At 41.9% G+C, this 21,019-nt stretch overlaps 1 protein-coding gene across 5 annotated transcripts in view; it reads left to right on the forward strand.

Annotated features, from left to right (window-relative positions):
* The window catches only part of TUSC3 (tumor suppressor candidate 3), a 317,666-nt gene that overhangs the window by 129,725 nt on the left and 166,922 nt on the right, over positions 1-21,019 (forward strand). For 2 of the 5 annotated variants that reach the window (XM_090035997.1, XM_090035998.1), the window contains exons 6-7: positions 16,253-16,342; positions 16,882-16,973. In XM_090035997.1, the coding sequence (XP_089892123.1) occupies positions 16,253-16,342; positions 16,882-16,929 (138 nt within the window). In that variant the 3' untranslated portion in view covers positions 16,930-16,973. Of the gene's footprint in view, positions 1-16,252; positions 16,343-16,719; positions 16,764-16,881; positions 16,974-21,019 lie in introns of those variants that run through there. The other 3 variants (XR_016440710.1, XM_090035996.1, XM_090035999.1) reach the window with 2 other exon arrangements.

Genomic DNA, 21,019 nt, shown 5'->3' on the forward strand with positions numbered 1-21,019 from the left:
TTAGAAGGCAAGTAATCTTATGAAGGAAACTAGCAAAAAAAGCACACTTATTTTATTATGGAAAATGCATTATAGTATTTATGATTTATTGTACTTCAGAGTTAACGGCAGAAATGAAAAGAGAATCTACAGGAAAAATTCTCTTCCCATTTGAAGCTAATAGTAAAACTCCCATTGAATTTTTTTATTGCCAAAAATTTCACCTTTTTTATGCTGTAATTTCCCATTGTGGTGATTTTGTACCAAGCTATTATAGTATCAAATACGAGGAGTCCAAGAGGGTTTGGCAGGATCAGGGGGCCTACGGGGGTTTCCAGTAGTAAATTAGGCTGCCTCTGAGCTACAGTGAACTAGGATTAAGTTGGCCAATTTTAGACCAATCTATCCTTCCTGAACTACTGTATAGTTTGCATGTAGATCCCTAGTTAGGTGGATCTAAGTGTTAGGTCTGCATCTGGGTGAATTTGGTTAGATTGGGTGGCCATTTTTAATTCCATCTAGCCCCTCCCCCTAACTTTTCCAAACATCTGTATGGGATGTTTTACTAACCAGCTCAGCAATAGCATCTGAAATACTTCTGAAATTGTATCCGATGAAAGTCACAGATATTCCTGACATGTTGAAGGTGACAGATATTGTTGAGAGAATTATTCTGTTCCTTCTTTCTTATCATATCTAAATTACTTATTACCACATTGTGTTTTATCAAACCAAAATCCACTTCATGTATTCTAGCATTAATCCATAAATATGTATAGGATCTTCTGACTTTACAAAATCTCTGCCTGGTTTTCTTGGAAGAAAACCTTAGGCTGCTTGAAAAAGCACTGGATATGGTTTGTGTTTAAAAAAAACAAAACAAAACAAAACAACCCCCCCCCCCCCCAAAAAAAAACCTAGTATATTTAGGGACTAGATAAAAAGTACTAATGATATGTATTCATCCCAAAGTTCAAAATAGGTATACATTTTAGTGTATTTTATTGATACTTTATAAATATTAAAAAAAAAACCTACTTTCTTATGAAAGGCCATAAAAAGGAACAAAGTTAGAAGTAACCAGCAGTGTATGGTTAAATGGTTTAATCATGCATATATTATCCCATACGTAAGTGCTGAGGTTTTTATGTGAGAAACAGACTGTTAGTAAATATATTTTTAAATGATCCATGTCATGAATACTTTTCTTTTTAAGGACAATTTAAAAGCAAATTACTTTATGGCACTTGGGCAAAAGATACAGTATCTAGAGGTGGCTTGGATTTGAAAAAGGGAAATTGCCAGTTTTGCCTGTTCCCATTGGCAGCCCTTTATGAAGGTGATGCAGTGCTAAGGAGGAAATTAAGTTATTTTCAAACATTTTTTCACAATCTTCCAGCAGTCTTCTCCTGATTTGAGCTGCATGTGTGCAGGTCTCTATCTGCAGAGTGGTGTTGGAATGATGGTGCAGCTATGATGGTCCAAGAAATAAGAGTACCTTGTACCTGAAAGTTTGTCTAAGATCTCTCTCAGTTGTACAGTTAGTCCAGTAAAACATATTACCTAAAAATATCCTTGTTTTTTATAAGTGCATAGATCGTTGCTGGATTTATAGACTTCATTTTGCTAAATATTTTCTCCCCATTTGCTCCTAATTCGGCGATTATTTTCAAGAAGAGTGTTGCTGGTAGGTGTTGTAGAGCTTAGGCCCCCTTGTGACCGGTGTCTTGTCCCCAGCAACATCAGGGTGGGAGCCCAATTTAGCACCACTTATGTGGTCTGACTGCTGCTTCTTCTCACCTGCCATGCCTTAGCTCTTTCTTTCTGGAGACGCTTCTTGGCAGGTGGTCCATGGATTCTCATACCTGGGTTTGCTTGTGGGGCTCCAACCTTCCCTTTTCCTCACTGTGAAGGAGTGAGAGAGAGAGAAAACAAAAGCCCCGAGGTGCCTCGTGCTGGACAAGGGAGGTCAGGAGAAGAAAAACAGCCAGCAGCAACAGACGGGGAAGGTGAAAGCAAGCAACAGTTACAGCATGGATGGCCAGTGGGTCTTCAGCTGGAGACTGGAAGAGAAGAGAAGCAATCACCACATTTCCAGAGCAGCATCTTGTTCCAAATTGGAGGAAGGAAACTGCTCAGAGGTATTTCCGGCCCTGGAGAGTGGCAGAACTGGGTTGATTCCTTGTGGGTCGGAGACAGAGGAGCGTCTGAGCATCCTAGCTGGCAAGTGTTGCTTACCCTGCCGGTGAAATGCTGTGGGTGTCACCCAGAGAAGGAAGCAGGAGGAGGAAGCCCACACAAGACTTCTGATAATCCCTGGAGCAGAGTGACATCTGAGGATCTGGGAGAGAGGCCTGAAGAATTGCTGTTTTCAGGTTAGAACCTCGCTGCACTTGGGAGAGATCCCTTTGGGACTGTGAATGTTCACAAGTAAGCCAGGTCAGGCCTGTGCAGAGTAGTGACTGGATTAACTGTTTTTTGTTTTTTTGTTTTTTCCTATTGTGATTTGGACAGGAGAGCCTGACCCCAGGTGAAGGGGACATGGACTGAGTCTGACAAAGAGACTGAGAGCAATCAGGTTTTGCTTTCTTTTTTATATTTGAGTACATGCCCAGGCCAACCCCTGGAAGGGTGCGCACCTAACTAAAGCCAATAGTCACCCTGATGGCTGAGGGCAGAACCGGCAGCATTAAGATCTGGCTTCAGAAAACTACGAGTGCCATCTGGAGAGTCTAGGGTGGGGTAAAGGGGTGGTTTGGACCCCCACAGAAGAAAACAAGGATTGCGACCTGGTAGGAGCACCTTGGGCATTGCCTCTTAGCAGTATAATATCATCAAAGTCATGGAAGGCGAGAAACATAAGACCAGCTTCCTGGCAGACCAGGTGATCCGAAGTCGACATCCATTCTGTCACTGCCTGTAGGAAAATGAGCTCAGGGCAGTGACAGCAAGCCCTACAAAGCCTACAGTAGTCACACTCATCCTTACCACATCCACGGCTGAGATGACCCTTGCTGTCTGGAGGTCTCGCTTATAAGTGATGTCTTCTTACCTGTACCATCCTGCTTCTTGAGGGTGCCAGTCTCCTGGCTGTAAATTCTTCACAGGACATCCTTTGACCCAGGGCTTTGCAACAAAAGTTGCCTCAATCTTGGGGTAACTCAGAATTTAAGGATAATGCCCATGGTGACAGAAAAGGAACTTAAGGATAACAACAGTGGAACAGAAAATAACCAGTATCTGCTTATAGGGCCCTGTGTCTTATCTCCCAGGCCCAACAGGTCCTGGCTGGGGCTTTTCACTCTCCCTGCTCAAAGGTTGCCTGCTGGGCTAACAGCTCCCTGCTGCGCCCCTGGTCGTTGTCTTGTGGGATGTTTCTCTGGGTCCCCGCCCCTTCCCACCTCAGCCCTGTCTGACCTGAGGCTGGGTTGTCCGGTCCACTCCCTGTGCTGCCCTCATTGCTGGCCTTGGGTGTTCCACATGGCTCTCCCTCCTGTGTTGGCCTCAGGTTGCCATAGCCCTGCACTGTCATCTGTCTTGTTGCCTGGTACAACCCCCAGCTTCTTTCCCTCTTTGCAGGTCCCCGGTAGGTTTTGTGCTGCTACAGCATTTGGCCTGGCCCTCTTGACCCCTGTACTGCATGACTCCCTCTTACGGTGGGGCTTCTGCCTCCTCCTGAGGCTACATGGTGTGCCGCTCAGGTTTCTTCGCTGCACCCAGAGGCCTTCCCAGACCCACCTCCTGCAGCATCCCCTAGGCATACCACTGCTCCCCAGTGCCATGCTCCCCAGCACTCCCCAGGCTTCTCCTGGGGGCATGCCCTGGCATCTCCCCACTGGCATTCTCTTTCTCTCCTGTGTGCCCTGCAGCTGTGTTCCCAGCTGCCTTTTGAATGGCCTGCACCTCCATCTGGCCACTCCTGCTTTTGCCACTGATTTGCAGGCTCAGGCAGCTCCGAAACTGCTGTGCCTGTGTTTGCTGTCTTGGTGTCTTGCCGCAGCTTCTGCCCATCATTTACCCTGAAGTGAGTAATGGGGCAAGTTGGGGGTGAGGGGCGCTCTCTTCCCTTCTCACATACCCCACCATGGCACCACCATGCGATCTTCTCTTATTACCTGGTGCTGGTGGTGATGTCTCCCCCGGTGACATCACTATCACTTCCCCTGAATGGCAATGAGATGAAAAGTCAGCAACTACATTGTTTTTCCCTGGTCTGTTCAGGTCTATTGAGACCTGAAATGGCTGTAACACCAGGGCCCAGCATGTGATTTGTTTATTGTACATTTTGGCTGACTGGAGCCATTTCAAAGGGGCGTGGTCTGTTATAACCATGAGCTCTTAGCTAAACAAATAATAACGGAAATACTCTACCCCCCATTTTGGAGCCAAACATTCTCTCTCAATTGTGGCATACTACTTTTCCCACTCATTGAGCTTCTTGCTGGTGTAAGCCACTGGTCTTTCCGCTCCCTTGATTTTCTGGGACAGAACTGCCCTATGCATCAATCTATAGGACAAATGACATGAAAAGTCCAGAGTGCGTAACACTACCTCTTGGCACGGGGCTCGCTTGAATTCTTCAAAGGATTTTTTCTGCTCCTTCCCCAATTTGATGACTCCATTTCCTTTGCCTTTGATGACATTTGTGAGTGCAACCATGAGCCCTGCTAAGTGTGAAATGAATTGCCTGTAGTAACTTGCTAAGCCCAGAAATGCCCGCATCTGCTTTTTAGGCTATGGGATCTTGTACTTCTTTATAATGGCTACCTTATTGGCCTTGCCCTACCATAAAGCCCAGATACTTTGTTTCTTATTGCTTCAGCATATACTTCTTGGGTTGGGCCATCAGACCCGTTTATCTCAACTCTTGCAGCACCGCCCAGACCGCTTGCATGTGTTGGTCCTATGTTTCAGTGTATACCATGATATGATCGATGTAGGCAGTGGTGTTCTGATTGTGTGGGGCCAATACCCACTCCATCAACCTCTGGAAAGTTGCTGCTGTCTCATTGAGATCGAATGGCATCCTACAGAACAGATCCTAAAGGGTTCCAAACACTGTTTTGGCTCTGTCCTCTAGGCACAAAGTTTTAGCCAATACCTCTTCACCAGGTCAAAAGTCAAGATGAATCGGGCCTTCCCTATCCTTTCCAGTAATTTCCCTACCTATGGCATAGGGAATGTGTTTAATTGTGTGATGGTGTTAAGTTTGCAGAAGTTGATACATAGCCACGAAGTTCCATCAGCCTTCGGGACTATCACAGTTGGGCTGCATCGGGGGTCTGGGGTTCCCTAATAATCTTTATCTCTTCCTTTACCATTGGATACTGATGGTAGGGTATCTGTTGTCATCTTTGTCTTACTATAGCCCCCTCAGGCATCACAATTGTATGTACTGCACCTTGGGCTTTACTGGGTATGTTACTGAACACATTGGCAAAGTCCTGAACTAGCCTGGCCAGCTGCCTTCACTGCTCAGCAATAAGATCTTGGCCTATGGGGACTTCCCCCCTCACTTGCCACGTTCCTTTCAGCTCCACCACTGCCCCCCCCACCAACTCTTCCTGCTCCAGTAGTGGCAGAGCCAGGAGTCCCTCTGACTCTTGCCATAGCTTTAACAGATTAGCATGATGTATCTGTTTTTCTCGCCTGTGTCTAGGGTGCAGTACCTTGTATTCGACTAGGTCAATCTGGCAGACGATCTAGAAAGGCCCCTGCCAGCAGGTCAGGAACTTACATGTGGAGCTGGGCAGCAGGACCGACACCCTCTGTCCCACCTGCAACTTGCATTCCCCTGCATTCTTATTGTACTGCTGTTTTTGCCTCTTCTGTGCTTCTCTCAAGTTATCTCTGGCCACCTGGTTAGCTTTCTGTAACCTATCTTTCAGTGTTTGCACATACTGGGATGGAGCAGCCCCCTCACCCTCTGCTCCTTCCCATCCTTCTTGCACAACATCCAACAAGCCTCACAGGTGAAACCATTTTTGGTTTCATGTCACTTTCCTAATTGAGTTAGTGTCACTTTTATAATGGTGTTTTGGGATTTTCAGTTGTGTAATAGAGCGAGATTTGGACTAACACCTATCCTTTCTTAATCATTTTAAAAGTACTATAATTGTATGATGACAGTAGGAGGAAGTAAATGTGCTTTATTCTCTTAATAATATATAGTTCTTACAGATCCTGCTCCAATGAGAGTAGATGTTGAGTAGAGTCTTTCTCCCAAAACTCTTAATTAGATTTTACTTTGATTTGAAAATTCATAACCGTATATACTATTTCATATTCAGTTATTTCATATATCTTTTTGCTTTAAATGAAAAGGAAGAAAAATATCCACATATAAACATATGTTTTCCTTAACTATTTTTGTCAGAAAGAGAGGCAGGTATTAATTTAGAAGTGATAACTAGTACATCTCATCAAATAAAATATGATTAGTATCCACAAAAATGTTCTTTTTTGAGTGATTATCTACATATTTCTCCACTGTTAATATCTAGGTATCTTGCACATTTCAATTAGACACCTCTGTTAGAAGAATTATAACATACACACTCCATGTCCTTATGCCAATGATACAAATGGATGCGGTTGCACTGGCAACCTCTCTGTTCTATCTTCTCATCCATGGTGGGACCTGAAGCAAAAATACACTTTGCTGAGAGAAATTAATCTAAGTAATGACTTTCTCTCCAGTTAACTACTTAACATTAAGCATATTAAAACTATCCCCCCCCATACACACTATTCTTAATTAATAGAGCTATTTTTTTAATCTTTTTTTTTTAAACAGGTCCTCTCTAGTTAGTTAGTTACTTGTGATCGTGCAGAAGGCTCCAGGCTTCAAGCACTGTTATTATTCAGAGATGTTGTGCCTACTGATTTGTAGAAGCTCAAGCAGCGTGTTTCATTTGAGTAATAGACATATAGGTTAGAGACAGAAGTTTAGGTTTAAGTGATCAGAAGCTGGTTTAAACCTGTAACAGAACAAAAGTTCAGTTGACATAAACCAGTTTCAAATGGCCAAAACTGGTTTAAGGTGAATCTGATTGAATGTAGTATCAGACTTAATTCCTTGATTGACGTCAAACCAGTTTATGGAACTTCTGTCCTAGACCCCTTCCTGATTTAAGTTATATCAGAGTCCCCAGCATCCCAGCATGTTTTTCAGGCCTGTGCTGGGCTGCGTTGTAATGTCTGTTCCAGAGAGCAGGCTTGGCCTGGCCTAGCCTCTCTCCTCCCTAGCTGGAGCACTATTGCTACTCCAGCTGGCTGAGAACGGGGTGGGGAACTGCACCTGGGGTCTGCCTGGCAGGGGCACAGCAGCATCTGCCAGGCTTCCCTCTTCTCCCATCTCCAGCCATTGCTTAAGCAAGGATTCCCCCCTGCCCCCTTTCCTTTCCCACTTGCAGGGGCTCCAAATGAGATCCCCTTTTGCCTCAGGCTAGGGGCATCTGGCCATGCCTCCCCCATGTTCCCTCTCTGCCCCGCTTGCTAACTAATGAGAGATGTCTCCAATTTCACTGTAACAGATGTAGACAGAACAGTGTCTGCCTAGGGCATCCTAGTACTTAGCAGGTCACCTGGGAATGTCTGTCAGCCAGCCAGGGCTGCAGGTCTCACCCTTCTTCCTGGGTTTCTTTGAGGTTTCTGGCTCTCCTGCTTTCTCTCACTGCCATTGCCACCCTTCCCACACTTCTACTGCCACATACCAAACATCCAGACCTTTGCTGAGCACTTTACTTAATCCCCATGATTGCTGTGATTATTGGTGGTAGCAGTGCGTGTGTCTGGGATCTCTATTTAGCTTCTTCATTTCTTAAATGGGATAAGGATAGCATCAAGGCAGCTCTGTTTTCCAGCTGCATTCTAGCTGAGAGAGAGTGTGTGTGTGTGAATGGGGAGCATCATGGTTGAGCAAGAAGCCAGTGGCTTGCAAATGCCTGCAGGTAGGAAGAGCTTGAACTAATGAGGGAGACACTTTTGTTTTCTGTTGTCGGGCTTGATGGGCTGATAAGCTTTATGTTCTGATAAGCTCCTTCCTGGCTTGCTTCAAAGCCATCTGAGTGCAGGCATCTCCTACCCTGAAAACCATATATCAAATGAAGCTTCACTGTGCAGCGATTAATGCTGGTGAAGGGTCTGGTAACAGTCCCTGCCCCTTGAGCAGTGAGTGGGGGAAGAGGGGGGACAGATCTGGCGAGGGTTGCTTCCCCCTTCCTCTCTAGGCACACCCTGGCTGGGGACTGTACAGGCTAGGATGGGGGTTTAAACTCAGCCCTAATCATAGCAGCCTGCCATGGCCTGGCCATGCCCCTGCCTCCTTCCCTGCCTGTCAGCACAGCATTGTAGAAGGGAAGGGAAGGGAAGGCTTGTTCTAGTGCCCCCAAGTTCTGTCCTGAGCCAGTGTAGGCAGGTGCTTGCATTTCCTGAATCAAAAGTGAATGTCTATTCACTTGTAAATCACTTAAATGTATGCAGGTTAGACTAGCCTGCACAGATTGAATCAATTCAGGCTCAGGCTTTTTGAATGTCTGTACTTAACCATGAAGGGCAAGGGTTCAGACCTCCAATTCTGTCTGTCTTGTACAAGAAAATCAATTAACACAAGCATTGTGCCCATACTTTGGCTCTGGCAAGTGTAATAAAAATTCTAGTGTTGGACAGACCTGTTGTATTCATATTCCCTTAAAAATTTGCCGCTCCTCCCGTCCCCTCCCCCCTCATTTCACAGCGTCTCTTCCTCGCCCTACCTCATTTGCGTGCCAGCTCCTCCCCTTTCCCACATTGCAGGGTTTCCATTCCTAGCCCCACCCCTCCCTTCCTCATTTTCATGCTGGCCCCACCCTGCACAGGTCCCTGCCAGCCATGTGGACTAGAGCAGGTCGCAGTGCAGCGGGCAGGTGCAGGGGGCATGGATGCCGGCTCAGAAGGATGCTGTGGCTGGGCCTGCGGGAGATGCTGCTGCCGCTGCTGCTGTGACTGTCAGGGCAGGAAGCCGGTGCTGCTTCTGCTTCCCCGCATCCCCCTGCACCTGCAGACATTGTGCTGGGGGTGGTGAGTTGTGGCTCGCAGCGGGGGAGGGAGGGACCCTTGCCGCTTGGGCTCGGGCTCAGGCTGCCCGGGCGGTGAGGGAGCAGGGGGGTGTCCCTACACATCCCGCAACCCCCTGTAGAGTCCCCACATGTCCCCCTGGCTCCTGAGCCCAGGCGCGCAGGTGTGGGAGCATCCTCAAGGCTGCCCAGGTGGCAGGGAGGACACGGCGGTGTCAGGCGGCACTCCTGCGCCCCAGGCCACGGCTGGACTGGACAGGCCATGTGAATGCCCACACCTGCTGGCCCACTGGGTGATAATAAGTTCATGATCTGGCCCCACATTGAAAAAGGTTTGACACCCCTAGTCTAGAGTAATAGATCAGACTACGAATTACTTAGAGAAGCTGAATGCTTTCAGGTTAGCAGGTCTTGAAATAGCCTAGGGTAGTAAAGGAATTGTTGGCAGTAATTTGGGAGTCATTAGTTATCTTCTTTGAGAACTCATGGAGGTGCAGAGCAGCAAAATCATTAGGGGCTTAGAAAGCAAGGTTTATTAAGAGAGGATGAAAAAGCCAGGGTTATTTAGTTTGAAGAAGAGAAGACTTAGGGGAGATTTAATACCAGTCCCCAGATTCCCAAAATTCCCAATGACCAATTTTATAGAGGAGATGGAGATGGGCTTTTTTCCTCTGGGAAATGACTAAGAGGAATTTTCTGACGATGAGGATGCTCAAGCTTTGAAACAAGCTACCTAGAGAAGCTGGAATCTCTACCCCAGGATATTTTCAAAAGCTGGTTAGACAAGCACTTGGCTAGGGTGTTTTAGTCAGAGATCATCTTGTCTTGAGTAGGGGGCTGGATTAGATAACTCTACTTCTCTGTGATTCTAAGAGGAGGAAATGTTAGAAGAAGCACCGGTTCCATATTTTATCTTCCCCTCTGGATAGGGCAGCTCCCCAGAATCAACATCTCCCATTTCTGAGCACTTGAATACATTCAAAGAACTTATCAGAAAGTTAGTCTCAATCAGGAGTAAATGGAAAAAAAAAATTGAATTGATGTGGAAATTTTTCACAAACTCTTACACATTTTCTGAATATCACCTCTTTGAGGATCTGGTTGATGCTAACTTCCCTAATTGCTTAAAAAAAAAATTAAAATAAAATTCTTACTGGGACTATTCTTAAGGATTTGAATATAATCTTTACACATTCTCTCCCTTTCTCTTGTTATGGCTACTGTGAATGAGTGTTCAAAACATCAGAATAAGAAAAAAAAAACTGGATAGTTATACGAAAATATTAATCAGTTTACAGAAGTAAATTTCAAATAGCAAGGTGTACGTTCCATATATTCATTATTAATTTTAATTTAACATCAAAATTGGCAGATAAATTGGCTGATGAATGCATAGAAGGGGAAGGACATCACAGATCCACGATGCTGCCTGGCCCTGGATCCATACTGCTGCATCCCAAACATTGCCCCACAGATCCAGCCTGGGAAGAGCTTCTGTGATCTGGATCTGGGCTGGGGTCTGGGATGAGTTTGATACCCCTGTTCTAGAGCCTTTCCCCCTGTTGGATCACCCTTCCTACTGTCTCTCAACACCTTTACAATAGCAGGACATTAGCTGGTGTGGTCCCCCTGCCTTACCTGTGGGATGTTAGAGTGTTATGGCTTGTGTTGTGTTGGAGTTGACTGTATAGTTTGGTTAAGAGGTTAGATAGTGGATTTGTAAAGAATGGCTTGGACAGAAACAATCCTGCCTCAGGCAGGGAATTGGTCTAGATGACCAAGGTCCCTGCTTCTCTATGACTGGGATCCAGAACTTTAAGCTTTGGTAACCGATCCACTTTACATGATATTCTACGAGGGCAGCATCTCTTTGTGACAACCTGTAAAATGTATGCCCTCTTAAATCAGGTTATTTGTCTACTGATCCTCTTTCCCAAGCCTCACTTACTAAGAGAAAAGGAACAGGTAGTTTCCTTAATTACACAACCTTATTCTTTTATACTGAAAACAAAACAATTAAGAGTCTTTCTGAGGGGTTTTGGGTTGTAGCTGTGTTGATCTAAGAACATAGGCAGGCAAGGTTATTTGGGTAGATGTGATTTTATTTATTTATTGGGGGTTTTTTGGTTTTTTTGGTATCATAGCTTGGTCTAATAAAAGATACTTTCTGAAACTTTTTTTTTCAGTGCATAGTGAAAGAAAAATGGTATTGCTTCAGTGAGTTTTGAGATGGGTGACATTTTGAACAAGGAATTGTTACTTTCTAGTCAGCTAAACTTTCCTGAAGAATATCCTCATTTAAGTGCACTGTTTGCTACTTCAGTGGCCTTTTGAACAAAGTCCCAATTACAAATATACATAATGCTCTCACGTGGTCTGACATACTTTTTCAAATTATTGTGCTTGTAGGGTAGGCTTCTTGGTTTAACGTGGATTTCGGTATAACAATAATCCACTTGATATTTTGGTAGATTTGAAAGTCTTACTACTCCTGAGTCCTACCAAAACCAACTGCTTGAAGCTACAATGAAATGTGCTTGTGCAAAAGAACTCCAAGGATGAAACAGTTATTTCACAGTAACTGTTCTTAGAATAGTAAAATACCTCTCATTTCATTGGTCCCCACATCTTTGGAGTGGTCATCATCAATTTACCACTTTAAAGAAATGGAAGCAATTAGGACAACCAGTCCTCTTTTATGCCCTTAGCTGATAGCACATGGTGCATGATGTACCACTATGGTGTAGCTAGAAAAAGTTTGATTCCAATGCCCTGGGTAGTTTTACTTACTCTTACAATGCAGGGTATTTGAGTACATCTTACAAAATAAGTTACTATATGTAATTGACTTCTTTGGCACACAGTCGTATACTTTCTCCCTTCCTGATATCACTTGAGTGGATAACTATTTTATATAAATTGAATAAAGCCATTGCAGCCATATAGCTTTTGTAAGTTTCTTGAACCATAGAAGAAAATTTGAGTTGTATAGAATCAAAAACAAATCCTAGAAAATAATGCAAGAAATGATGCACAAGTTTCATCTTAATTTAAATTATTTTTGGTTTAAAATAGATACAAACATGTTTAACATTTTATATTAGCAAAGATTATTAATTTATAGTTCTTGTTATGCTGCTCATAAATATACAGTATTTTGAGTTTATTCTTAACTTGTTGAGGGACTCTACTAAGATGTTTTTCAACATGTATGACCTCATGAAGATTCATTTCAGGATCCATATTAAATTGCCTTTCAAGCCTCTGGCAACTACTTAAGCAAACCTATAGATCAGCAGTGCTCAAGCTTTTGGCCCTGTGGGCCAAATGGCTGGAGTGGGCTTCCTCCTGGCCCTGTGTGCTTGGTTTGGGCTCTGGGGCCTGGTATTGGGCCCTGGTATCTTACGCCAACCCTGCACACTAGTATCAGGTGCTTGATTTAGCATGCAGGGTCTGGGTCTGGAAATTTGGTAGCAGGGGAGTGCTGCCACCAGTCTCCTGCCACTAAATTTCCAGACCTGTGGGGAGCCTTATGGGTCAAATGACATGGCATTAGGGACCGGATCTGGATTTCAAGATGGGGGGGATTAAGAACCCCTTTTGTAGATACTATTTATTAACCTTTACCTAGCCCTCTTGACAAAGTGACATATTAAAACAAAATTATGTAGTAGAGCCCCAGAAATATGGAACATGGCCAGGAATAGTCACTAAGCTCTCCCCACACACCCTAGTGGCCTGCCTGTATCATCCATGTATCTGTCAAAAACTAAGCCAAATCAACCTACATGCTCCTTAGGGCTTTTGTGATCTGCAAGTTGGCTCTTAGTTTCCCTGTTTTTAGAGGTGGTATAGAGCAGAAAATGACAGAGGTTATGGCAAGAAAGTCTTTCTTTTAAGAAACTGTCATGGGGGAATAAGCCTAAGAAAGGGGCTGTAACTGTCAGACAGTGAATGCTTCAAAGATGCACATGCTGTGAATCCAGTAAGTTTCCTAAAGCACTGTGTCAGATCTTGGGGTGCTTTGGGGCAGAAGCATTCCCAGCTGCAGGCTTTGTGGAAGTGCTAAGAAAAGCCATTGCAGCTTCACTACTCCTACTTTAGCCAGAGTGCCTTGGTACCATTTTGCACCAGAAAACGTACAGATGGGAGTCACTCTTCTGTATACCAATTGTCCCAGAAGTGGAACTGAATGAAAATAGAGATTCATAAGACACATCATAAGTTGTTATCTTGTTCAGTGAGAGGCAGAAGTCTGGAAAACTAATACAGGAAGACTCTAAGGATCATAATGAAGTAAATTTAACAAGCCCTTTAGTGCTTTTGAAAATCCAGTTTTTCTCATGCAATTGATCATATGGAAATAGAAGAGGTCAATGTGCTTTGGAGCTATGTGTTCAGATGCAGTAGGCACAAAGTATAAATATATGTGTAATCCAAATGCATTTGGAATATAGCATTCTGATACTAGTGGATATCTTTTAAGTATTTCAGCAATATAAATGATAATGATGAAGAGATTTTAGTGTGGCATTAGTGTGGCCTTGATAAATAAAAATAAAGAAGAAATCCAATTTGAATATCAAGAAAAAAAAATCCTAGAAGATTTATAGTAATATTCAATAAGTGGTTAATGGAAATGATGAAAGCATAGTATTTTAGAACGTTAAAAAACTAGATTGAGTAACAGAATAGAAGGAAATTCCACCTTTCTTCCCTCCAAAATGAAGCTGTAGTGCAGGGGTTGGGGGTCTGGCCTGTGAAGCCTTTGGATCCAGACCTCAGAACTGTGGCTTTGGTGGCGTTTTGCAGAGGCGGGACTCCCCTGCATGTACCAGTCAACTGCCTGGGGCTCCAGCTGCCCCTGCCCTGCACTCTGGTCAGCTACTCCAGTGCAGGAGGAGCTCTGACTGTGCCATGCTGCAATGAGGCAGCATGTGTGCAGGTGAAGGAAGACGTTTCCTATGCCACACTGCAATTGAGCAATGGGAAGAAAAAGTGGCAGCAGCTAGGTCCTTTTGTCTGCCTGGGTCTGACCAAGCTGAGTCATTCCAGCCCTCTTGCTGGAAAATGTTACTAATGCGTGCCCTAGTGGAGACTGGAACACTATAGAGGTGTGACATAGCAGGAAGACAACAGAAGCAAAGTTTGCCAGTGGAGGAGTAGGCCATGGGAATATATGGTTCAGGACATTAATAATTGTACTCAGTTTTATTAATTACATCACTGATAACGAAACCAACTAAGTTTGGTTTGCAAATTTTTTTGGATGAGCCATCATTCTGTTTCATATAATAAATGTTAGTTCATTTATAAATAGTCTTGCCTACACTTAACAAAACATACTGTATTTTTTTTGTTTTTTTTCTGTTGGAAATTGCCATAACATGAAGAGGTATAGTTCTGTGTTTATACAGCAGAATGGAGAAATCCTTTGTGCTCTGTGGTCAAGGTTTCAATTGAGAAATTGATCAGCAAAATTTAATCTCTAAAACAATTTTTTTATACACAGATTTAATTATTTTATTCTGCCTCTTCCCTCCTCAACCCCCTTACCTCCTGTGCATGCAGATTTGTCCCTAGAGAGTATATTGTAAATATCAGGATTCAAAAAAAATCCTGTGAGGTGACTGTTTCGGAAGCCAGGATTTGTAAATCTTGTGCATCAGTTTCTTCTCTTTCTTAGTGTTTACTTTTTAGCTTCCTAACTTTTGGCCTCTTGAGACCTTTTTCTCACCTCTCCTTTGTGTTTTCATCTTCAATTGCAACTTTCTTGTTATCTTCATGTCTTAGAAACATCTGCTTTCTCCTGTGTGACTCATCAGTGGAATCACAATAGAAATTCCTCTGCAGCCTGCATTAGCAAGACATGAAAATAACTATTTGTTCCTTTTATCCTGCAATGGAAGCATCCTGTCCTCTTAACTGCACTGCACTAGCAATTCATGAAACCTCTATTAGCATGACATACCTTTTTATACCAAGAAAAATCAACCTTGATTTTTAATTTAAATGTGTAAATAATATTTTATTTAAAGTAAACAATCAGAGGCACCTACATTTTTTATGCAATTAATCTTTTTGTTTGCTTGTTTGTTTGTTTTGGCTAACCATTTTTTAATATGTACCAAGCTATCTAATTTTCTTGGACCAGTGATATATTTTAAAGCCTTCATTTGGAGTTTAACTGTAAGTGCTGTCAGTAGTACCCTTGAAGTTGATAGAAATGTTCATAGTCAATAACAAGCATATTACAAGCTCTTTGCAGAATCAGGTTCTATTTGTTGTTTCTCCTTGATGCCTTAATTCTGGTAGAAATTTACCAAGGTGTCCTCATTCAGCCAAATTGTACATATTTCATTCTTTCAAGGACTACCTTGTAAGACGTGTTTAAACATTCCAGATTTTTCACATCTGTTGCTCTTTACTTGGTAATCAGAAATTAGTCCTTGTTTCCTTTTTAAGTACTTGGTAGTGACTACTGCCATGCCTATGATTTTTTTTTTTTTATTCTGTAGCTGCTATACATCATCTCGGAGAATAAGGTGTGTTTTCACAGTTTCCTCGATCCCCGGTGTAGCTCTACAAATTCTGTGTTTCTGTAGATTCCGCCAAGTATTTTGTCAAAAGTTAAGGAAAAATCATACTCGGCATTAGACTTTATAAAATAGGATAACACTCTTATAGGAAGCAGATTCTTTTTTGTAGAAGCAGCTTCTTTATATTCCAGTTGCACAAACCTGGAAGTGAACTAGTATGTTAAGCTGACTAGACTTTTGTTTCCAACCTGCTTGTATTAGATTAGGAACTGCAGCAGCTTTGCATTGTGTAAGAGTAGATTTTAAAGCAATTTATAATGAACTCTTTAACTGAAATGTATACTCTTTAATATATACAGATATAGATGTATCTATATAAGTCATAGAAAAAATATAGCATACATGGAGACAGGAGGGTTCAGTGTGGATTTTTTAAAAGATCTATGTTTAAATCTATTTCCATTCAATGATGGTTTTGCTGTTTACTTCATTGCAAGAAGAGCTAAGTCATTCTTGAGCACATTCAAAAATCCTGTTCTGCACTCTTAGTAGATGCAAATATTTGCTTTGTACATGTTAACAGACATGCACCTTAAATAAAGATGCCCAGCATCTGGTGTCAGTACCCACAGGAAAACTGAGCTCAGTGAATTTAATATTTTATTCCTTGTTTTTCAGTGTGTTGTGTTTGCTATGACTTCTGGTCAAATGTGGAATCATATCCGTGGACCCCCATATGCTCATAAGAATCCTCAGAATGGACAAGTGGTAAGTGTAGTGTTTGCATTATCTATATTAACTTTATTGCAGAAGTCTGCAAGTCTATAACGTATAGTTATATATCATATCGTGAGATGGTGGACAAACAGCATTGCTGTACAATTTAAGAATCCAGCATTCAAAGGTCCCCAACACACAGCAGAGCTCCCTTTTGGGCATCTGAATGAGTAGATATATTTTGAGAGGTAGCAAAAAACCCTGAAGTCCCACTTAGGCACCTAAATGAAATGATTAAATGTTTAAAAGTGTCCCACATCAACCAGCTCTCCTTAACACATGAATGTTGTGGGGTTTTTATGCAAAATTGCTCACTGATAGGTTAACATCTGTATATATAAACAATCCAGCATTTATCTTATCCTTAGACTCTTTAAGATTTGACAGAGGTTTCCCAATGGAGATGGAGGAGGTATGTTCTTGATATAACACTCTGTTATCCCCTTAAGTGTTCAATAAGGCTCTACTGAATTCTATACCCATTTTACTTTCCACTTTGCTTTATAATATGGCCTTTCCTCTTCTGTCAGATTCCTCAGGGACTCCCAGAAGTTGATTGCTTCCAGAGTTGCTGCTAAATGTCCCTGATATTTGTATCAGGAATTGCTGGTATGAGAGGGAGGTGAGTTTCAGAAATACCCCCTAGCAGATTCACAGGTGATCTGATGGGCTGCAGAGGACCTAGGTTATTCTTCATCCTTTGATCATTAATTGCTTTAAGAAAACTGTTGGAATAGGATCCTGTATACGTTTTGACAAACCTTCTCTCAGACTTAATGAAACTTTCAACCATTTTCAAGTTTACCCCTCACTAGTTAATGAAGAATAATTTGTTTAGGCCTAAGAAAATAAATCCTCTCTCACCTTCCTTTGATGCTTCGTATCTTAATTGGAGTAGCAGTAAAGTGATGGTTAGAATTTGATTACTGATCTGCTTGGTACCAGGAATACAGCAGCAGATTGATGACATAAAATGACATGATTCAGTCTGGCAGCTTTGTTATGCAGAACTGGATTTGATGTAGTAATAAATAATGTCTGTAAAACATTGTGTTTAGAAGAATTTAGAATTTTTCATTACTGCCTTGAAGTATTTAATTTATGATGGCTTCCTTCAGTGTGACAAAGGTAAATGATTACTAGGAAAAGCCACTGGTCCTAACAGTTAAATCAGTTTTTCAGATCTAGGTTTATATACGCGGTCTCTCTCAAAGACGCTTCTGATGCCTGCATAAAAACAAGGGATGTATCTGTATATCATTGGTGTTGTATGTACCTCTAATGCTGTAAGTATGTTTTTGAAAAAGCACAAAAAGTTTGGGTAGATTTAAGGTTAGATTTAAATGCCATAAATGTTTGCATTAATGCTTTATTTTCATGGAAGGATGCAAGTTAATGGGTAGTGCAGGTTGCACAAGTCTTGGACCAGCCTCCTATCTTTATCAGCCATATACATTTATGAGGTGAAAATACTTGCTACTTTCTGTGTTATCGTTTCATCATCAGTGATTTGTGGGATGTTGTGTTCTACTCTACATTGTTTTTTGTAACCTTAAACCTGATGCCTTTTAGCAAAAAATTTGGACAGATTAGAGGGTTTTGCTTAACTGAAGATGTGTAAGAGAGCAGCTTCCCGATTTATTAGAATTACCAGTGAGACATGGCAGATGAGAAAGAGGGTGCCCATGGGGCAGGATTGGCATGATCAAGGAACCCTAGGAGTATCCTGGCCATCCCTGGGGATCCCATGCCATGACACCTCTCAAAGCACGGGGCCTGGAGTGGTCACCCTGATTTGTTCCCCCGCCCCCGGAAACAGGTCTGCTGTGGCATGTACACAAGGATGGGGGCCCAATCCTTACCTGGCTTTTCAGCAGCTGGGAGGGGTGAGCTGCTGGCAGGCCGAGTGGTCCCTGAGCTATGTGAAGTCTGCCTGCATGAGCTGCCATTGGGTCCCACAGCCCCTGAGCTGCGCAGGGCCCGCCAAGCCTTGAGCGCATTGGCTTCCAGTACCCTGGACACTGTTGCACTCTGTTAGGTAGCAAACTAAAACATGATGAAGGTATTTTATCTTGCTACATACTCAAGTAATTTAAAGTGGGATATGGCACCAAATGTGCAAACAGCGATGCTGTTAAAAGGGGCATTTAAGCTGCTTTAAAGGCCAATTTTGTGACATGTACAAAGTTCCCACTATGGCCCTCTTTCATTTTTAAAGCCTTCCAAAGGATCTAGGGCAGGCGTGGGCAATTATTTTGGGCGGAAGGCCACTTACTGAGTTTTGGCAAGCCATCAAGGGCTGCATGACAGGAAGCCGGGGGCAGATAAATATTAATTTTCTAAATTTTTAGGGACACCGTGGGCTGGATAGAATGGCCTTGTGGGCTGTATCCAGCCCACAGGCCGCATTTTGCCCAGCCCTGATCTATGGTCATGTTGCTGTTATTTCTGGCCCTTCTCTCGTGCTGTTAGGTATTATTGAGCTGCATTTCCTCAAAGATGTGGATCTGATCCATTGGAAATATGTTTTAAAAAGTTTGTCATAAAAATATGGTAGAAATGTTCAGAAAAGTTGTGATGTTTTCAAAACCAATCGTTTTGGCTTTTTGTTGCAAAATGATGTTTTTTGTTTCAAACTGAACCTAAACATTGTAATATAACATGAAAAAAGCAAGACTTTATTTGGAAAATATTTCAGGTTGACCCACAATGAATGTGATATTTTTATCTTCAGTTTTGTTTTTCCACAAAGTGAAGTTTGAACTTTTCTGGTTTGGCCAGTGATGTATTATTTGCACAACACGGGGTTTAATCAGCCCTAATTTGAAGTCGTGTTTTTTAAAACACACTGCTTCAATTTTGGGCCCCCCATTTCATCTACACATGCCCTACATCATTACTTTTCAAATAAGAATCTTGACAGCAGTATCTAGTAATCTGTATATTCCTGAAATTAGAAGGAAATATCAAATGCAATCTCTGAACAGTTTTAGCCAATGAAAAACACAGTACAGTTCATGATAATTCTTGCCTCAGGTGTCTGGACTCTTATTCACATTAATCTTGTACACCTAAGCAGGAGGGAAATATTTTTGTTACAGTGCTTTTTCCAGTGTTGTTCTGACATGGCTTTTTCATAGAGATCCAACTAAAATACATCTAAAGAGTTCTAAGAGCAGGCCCAGTGATGAATTTCAAATATAAGCAAGCATAATAATATTCCATATCACCTTTTTGCATTCCACCTATGCAGATAAATATTTGAAGCACAGGAAGTACAGTTCAACGTGCTAAAAACCTAGCTTTTTAGTTAAGGTCCAGATAAAATGTGGGTAATATTTAATCATGTGCTTGAAATGAACAGTTATAAAGGTGGGTTTCTCTTTGCCCAAACATTTATGAAGTTCATACAGGATGTAAACTGGCATGGTTAAGATCCAATCTAGCAAATCTTAGTCAGGTTGAGTTTTATTTCTGTTGATGATTGTTATCTTTAAGCATCAGTGAATAAGAACTCTATTTTGATTTAAAGTCCCAAGGTTTTGCTGGTAGGTTGGTCTTCTGTTTCCCTCAAACTACAGTTTTTTTGTTTTAAAAAAATCAATTTATTACTGAACATAACTTGCTTATAAAACATTTGCTTTGTTATAAAATAAATGTTACAGTGTGTACAATAACATGGAATCATGAGTGGCCGGAAAATTCCTGACAATCTACTTCAGAAAATGTTCCTTTGACTTGAATTCTATGTTCCTGAAGATACTGTTATTGAATGGTTAAGAAACATGTATTGCAAGAAAGAAACATGTATAAAAAAAACCAAACCTGTATGTAAGGAGAAAAAACAACAGCAACAACCTGTTTTTAATGGTTTACACAACAGTTTAGTAGACTGGCAACTAGACAGCCATTTCATCTGAAAAAGCACAGAAGAACATTTAAAAATTAACTTATCTAAAAAGTATGTTGCTTTTTCCTTCATCATCCAAAATGGCCATTAGAGTGCATTAAAATAGTACAGACCATGTGCAATGAATGATGAAATGCCATTCTTGTAGTTGCAGCGAATGAACATTTTATTCTATAGACTGTTCTCTTTGCTATGTGGGAAAAAAAAATTAGTGACAGAAACATGCTTGGATAAAGAAAGATCATAGTCCAAAGTGATCTCTACGTTATTTAAACAGTCAGCTCTCAGAAGATATAGGCAATAAAAGTTCAAGCTTGGGCTATCATTTCTCTATGCTGATACAGTATATTGCAGTAATGCAGTTTTGGCTGGGTAAAAATGAAACACTGTCTGTGACAGCCAAGGCTGGATTTCAGACAACTAATCAGACAGGAAGTAGTCTGCCATGATAAAATCAAATGGAAAGGCCACATTTTAATTACGGTCTGTAACAACAGAAATCCAATTTAAATTGCCCACTAACTGCTTGAAGCACTAACCAGTAGATAAAAAAAGAGACAAAGAAAAGCAAAGTTGAGAAAAGATAGGCCTCTAGACACCATATGCAGTTTCATTTGGAGGCAGACCTACTGTTGCACCAAAAAGAAGAAACAGAACTGAACTGTAAAGTTGTCTGAAGACATAAGATCCACACAGACAGATGTTTTAGTTTCTTTAAATGTATAGGAAAAGACATTAATGCAGCACAGGGAAGAAAT

This window comes from Crocodylus siamensis, chromosome 2, assembly GCF_052110815.1.
Source record: "Crocodylus siamensis isolate JL-2025a chromosome 2, ASM5211081v1, whole genome shotgun sequence".
Classification (NCBI taxonomy): domain Eukaryota; kingdom Metazoa; phylum Chordata; order Crocodylia; family Crocodylidae; genus Crocodylus; species Crocodylus siamensis.